General features: G+C 48.6%; 1 protein-coding gene across 1 annotated transcript in view; it reads left to right on the forward strand.

Moving 5' to 3' along the window:
- The first annotated feature begins 3,307 nt into the window (after positions 1 to 3,307).
- The window catches only part of API5 (apoptosis inhibitor 5), a 16,586-nt gene continuing 15,617 nt past the window's right edge, over positions 3,308 to 4,276 (forward strand). The window contains exon 1 of the mRNA XM_057364163.1: positions 3,308 to 3,495. Coding sequence (XP_057220146.1) covers positions 3,427 to 3,495 — 69 coding nt within the window. The 5' untranslated portion in view covers positions 3,308 to 3,426. The remainder of the gene's footprint in view (positions 3,496 to 4,276) is intronic.

The following is a 4,276-nucleotide window of genomic DNA, read 5'->3' on the forward strand; positions in this document are numbered from 1 at the left end:
CGCCCGGCCAGGGAGAAATCTTGCAACAAAACCCGGTTACGCTAGAAGGAATCTGGAAAATCTGCGCTTGTCTGAAGACAGCAGTTAGATGCTTATAGCCATGCAGGATACCTTTAGTGTGTGTCAAGAAAAGCTTTACACCTGTGAATGCACTATGTAACTATGTACTCACRGTATCTGGACACCATTTTCTGTAAAAATTCGTCGCAAATTTTTAAGAGCGATGGGGGACAATTGCTCTGCCATATGTAAAACCTCTGTTAGCAACTCGTGCCCATGTCTAAAAAGTGAGATTAGAAGAATTCAGGGTCAATTGCTCATCCAGCTCAAGCCAACAAATGGAATCTATTTCACTTTATCATCCATAGAAACCTTATGGGTTTGGCTTACGTAATTAGACCACTGTTTCAGTGTGAACTTTTCATTAAGTATGTCTTCTCCTTCTGTCATAATAKAAGTCTTTTATTGCCCCATCTACAGCTTTGACTGAAGTCTGTCCCCCAACAAAGACCAGGGTACTTGTGGGATATTAATAGTAACTTTTTCTTCTCAGGAAAATAGAAAATGTCATTGATTTCATAAGCAATTTTTTTTTTTTCTGGAGAACCTGCAGTGATTCCAGAGTACTTGGTTTATGGGCAATGTGCAGGAATGGGAGTCAAATGTATAATGATACCATTTCATTTCCAAATGAGTGTGCAACTTACCACAGAGTTATTTTCATAACTTGGGCTTGAGGAAATTGAGAAGAAAGAAGTGAAAAAAATCCTGGCTGATGGCCAGATTTACCATGTTTTGTGAAACTATGAGACTTGCACTGCAGAGCCTGAAAGAGCTATGCATCATTCTCAAAATCTGCATTTCATGCTTCTGAGATCCTAAAGATGCATTTTCAAAAAAAAATCACAACTTTAACAAAGAGATCCATGACTAACTTTGAAAAATATTTTCAAACAATTTCTTCAAATCATGTACCACCATCAGCTCTTCATTCAYGTTCCTTCTATATAAAATCTCAAGRCAGTGATTAATTTTAAACAGGTTCATATAAAAATATTACATGTATTTCAAGAACAAGAGAAAACTAAAGATTAGAAAATGGAAATTGTTGTAAGGAGAGGAAAAATGAAAACAATGGTGCAAAGAAACAAGAAAGAAGTTAAGGAAACTAAATACCAGGATCAAAGGATGGAAACAGAACAAAACTGAGAGAAAAGTTTTTAATGTGGCTCTGAAYACCCTTTTTCATGTTCTGTTTTTGTGTGTTAGAAAGACAATGAGAACAGCTAAATGTATCACTGCTACAGAAGGTTAAAAAGTATCATTTCAAGGCCTATTTCTAAAATAGCAGTTGCAACTAAATACATAATGCTACTAGCGTATTTCAAAACTGCTTACCACCCCACTCCACCCTTTAATCTCCCTGTCATGCAGCCAAAGTTCAACATTTGAGCTCATCTCCCATCACTCTCGGGTGCCTGGGGCACCCCTTCTGCTCTATTAKGGAATGCAGAGCCAGTCTTTCCCAGCAGGTACACAGCCCCTCTCACAGCCATTTTCATTCATCCTTACTTCTTTTTTTTTTTCTCCACAACTGTCATACATACAACAATGCATAAACGCTGCACATTTATCCATGTTTACTGTGGAACGTAACCACCTTTTGATAGTGTTGTGGAGGGGGAAAAAAGCAAGAAAAGGAGATAACAAAGCAGCTCCATCTATATGAACACTTAGTGGGGAAGAGCAAAAAGCAGTTAAATGGTATGGTCATTTTTCCTCCTTTCTGGCAGAGTTGTAAAAGCTTGCCATGGTAGTGCTGATAAAGATGATTACAGTGAGTTTTAAAATCTGCAGTCAGATGCAATGCTGCCTGGAAGCTGCTGGAGGACTATTGATTGACATCTGTTAATATCCGTCAGGCTGCCCGAGGAAGCGCTCCCTTCCTAGAAAAKGAGAGGTTCTCTAAGCATGCAGCACTTTTGTTACATTAAAAACACTTTTTCTCCCATGTTACATTTTATTCCCACTACTAAAATTACCCAGCATGTCCTTTTAAGATTATTTTGGATAAATGTGATGGCCACAACACACTGAGGGTCAGGATGCAGTTAGAGCTCGCTTGGATCTGACAGCAGCCACAAGTTTCCATACTCTCAGCCCCCATCAGAGCGTGCAGGAATGACGTGAGTCCACCAGTGGACACGTAAAGGCACTGGACCTCAGTTCAAGGAAGGGGAGAAAAGTGACTGATGCTGTCACTGCTGCCCCTGGCTGAAACACTGACTAGAGGAAAAAGAAAAGGTAGAAGATTGATCCTGCTGTACATCCCTGCCATGTGTGATCTGCCAGCAGGGACTCCAGAGACAGGCTRGAGCTTCAATTGCCCTCAACAGCACCCTTCATCCTTCTGGGAAGCACATTTAAGAAAGGTCCAACTCTTTGCTTAGCTCAGCCTCAGGTTCACATTTCAATTTAAATGCCTGTGAAAYTTGCAGGATGCTTAAGTATTGAGATACGAGGAAAAGACACTGCTACAGCCTTAAAACTCTGCCACGACCTCTATTTGGTGATTAGAGCCTAATGAACACATGCTGCATTAATTGAGTTGCAGACACTTCGGTTTCTGGAATTAGAAGCATCTTCCTCTGAAGGAAAAGATGAAAGTCACCAAAGCACAGGAAAGCAGCCTCTGTCGCGTACTAGCTCAGTGTGCAACAGGCACTTCCCGAGCATCTTCCATTGTAGTCTGTAGGACAAAGAGGCATAAAGAAACGAGGCGCTGGGGGAAGGCAGCSATCAAGGGGATGAGGAGGAGTCTGAAGAAAGACCCAGGGGGAAAAAAGAGAAGGAAGACCGCAAGAGGAGAAGGCCATGGCCCATCCGTGAGCAGAGGAACTCATCCCGTACCACGGCCGGGGAGCGGGGCGGAAAACGCCGGCTCGCGGTGAGCACTCGCTAAGGCCGGGCGCTGCCGGAGCGCGTTTGGCGCTCCACGGCGGCGATCCCGCCTCGCTCCCGCCCCGCTCCCGCCCCGCTCCCGCCCCGCTCCCGCCCCGCTCCCGCCCCGATCCCGCCGTTTGAGCCCCGCGGCAGCGATCCCGCCCCGATCCCGCAGTTTGGTTCTCCGCGGTAGCGATCCCGCCCCGCTCCCGCCCCGCTCCCGCCTCGATCCCGCCCCGCTCCCGCCTCGATCCCGCCTCGATCCCGCCCCGCTCCCGCCCCTCTCCCGCAGTTCGTGGCTCCCGCAGTGCCACCTCCCGCCGCGAGGGGGCGGCGCGCAGGAGGCGGCGCGCTGCCGCTCTGGCACTGGCGCCTCGCTGGTGCTGACGACGCGGCCCGAGCGGGAGCAGCGGCCGGAGCGGGGGCGGCGGCGTCAGCGGCGGGCTCGGTGTCTCGGCGGCTCTGCCCCTTCCCCGCCGCGCCATGCCGACTGTGGAGGAGCTCTACCGCAACTACGGCATCCTGGCGGACGCCACGGAGACGGCGGGCCAGGTGCGGCGTGGCTGCGGCCTGCAAGGCCTCGCTAGGCCTCGGGCTTGCGTAGTGTCGCCACGGGGAGTTCCGGGCCGAGACACGGCGGGCGGGCAAGTCGGGATGGGGTCAATACGGGCTGCTCGCCTCGCCGCACAGCCGGCGAGCCCCCGGGGCTGTGCTTGGGGCGGGTTTCCGCAGACCCGCTGCGGCGCTGGGCCGGTGGAGGTGAGCGTCGCGCCTGCGGATCTGCAAGGACGGCAGCAGCTCCTGTCGCTTTTGCAGCATCCGCGTCCTACCGATAGCTCTCCTTTAAATGTGGCGTCGCATACTGGATTCTTATTAGAGTCAGGCTGCGTTTTGCATGAGGACGGGGAGGTTTGCCTGACGAATTCAGGCCTTGAAGTCTTTGACACCGGTGGCCACCCGGATCTGATCGGGCGCACATGCAGATCCGGAGGGCTTCTGGCAGGCTGACTTGCTAAAAGGTTTTCTGGGGGAAGGTGAAGTCTGTTATGGTTTGAATGCTGCTTGTAGCCCCTTGTTTTTTTCTTACTTGAGGCAAGAACWTAAGGTCGACTGTCACGAATGGAAGTTTTTTTTCTGTAAAATCCTGGCAAGATCTGCCGTTTGTTTATACCATTACTGAATTATTCAAGAAAAGAGAGTGGCGTAGTATATTACCAATAGAAAATGTTATGGTTAGTTAAAACTAGTTTTGGAATTGCATTAGACCCTCATTTTCCCAAATGGCCTCCTGAAAAAACAGCAGATACTTTTTTTCTTTTTTTTCTTTTTTTTT

The sequence above is a fragment of the Malurus melanocephalus genome, unplaced genomic scaffold (genome assembly GCF_030028575.1).
Source record: "Malurus melanocephalus ecotype Western Australia unplaced genomic scaffold, MMel_1.1 scaffold_2, whole genome shotgun sequence".
NCBI lineage: Eukaryota > Metazoa > Chordata > Aves > Passeriformes > Maluridae > Malurus > Malurus melanocephalus.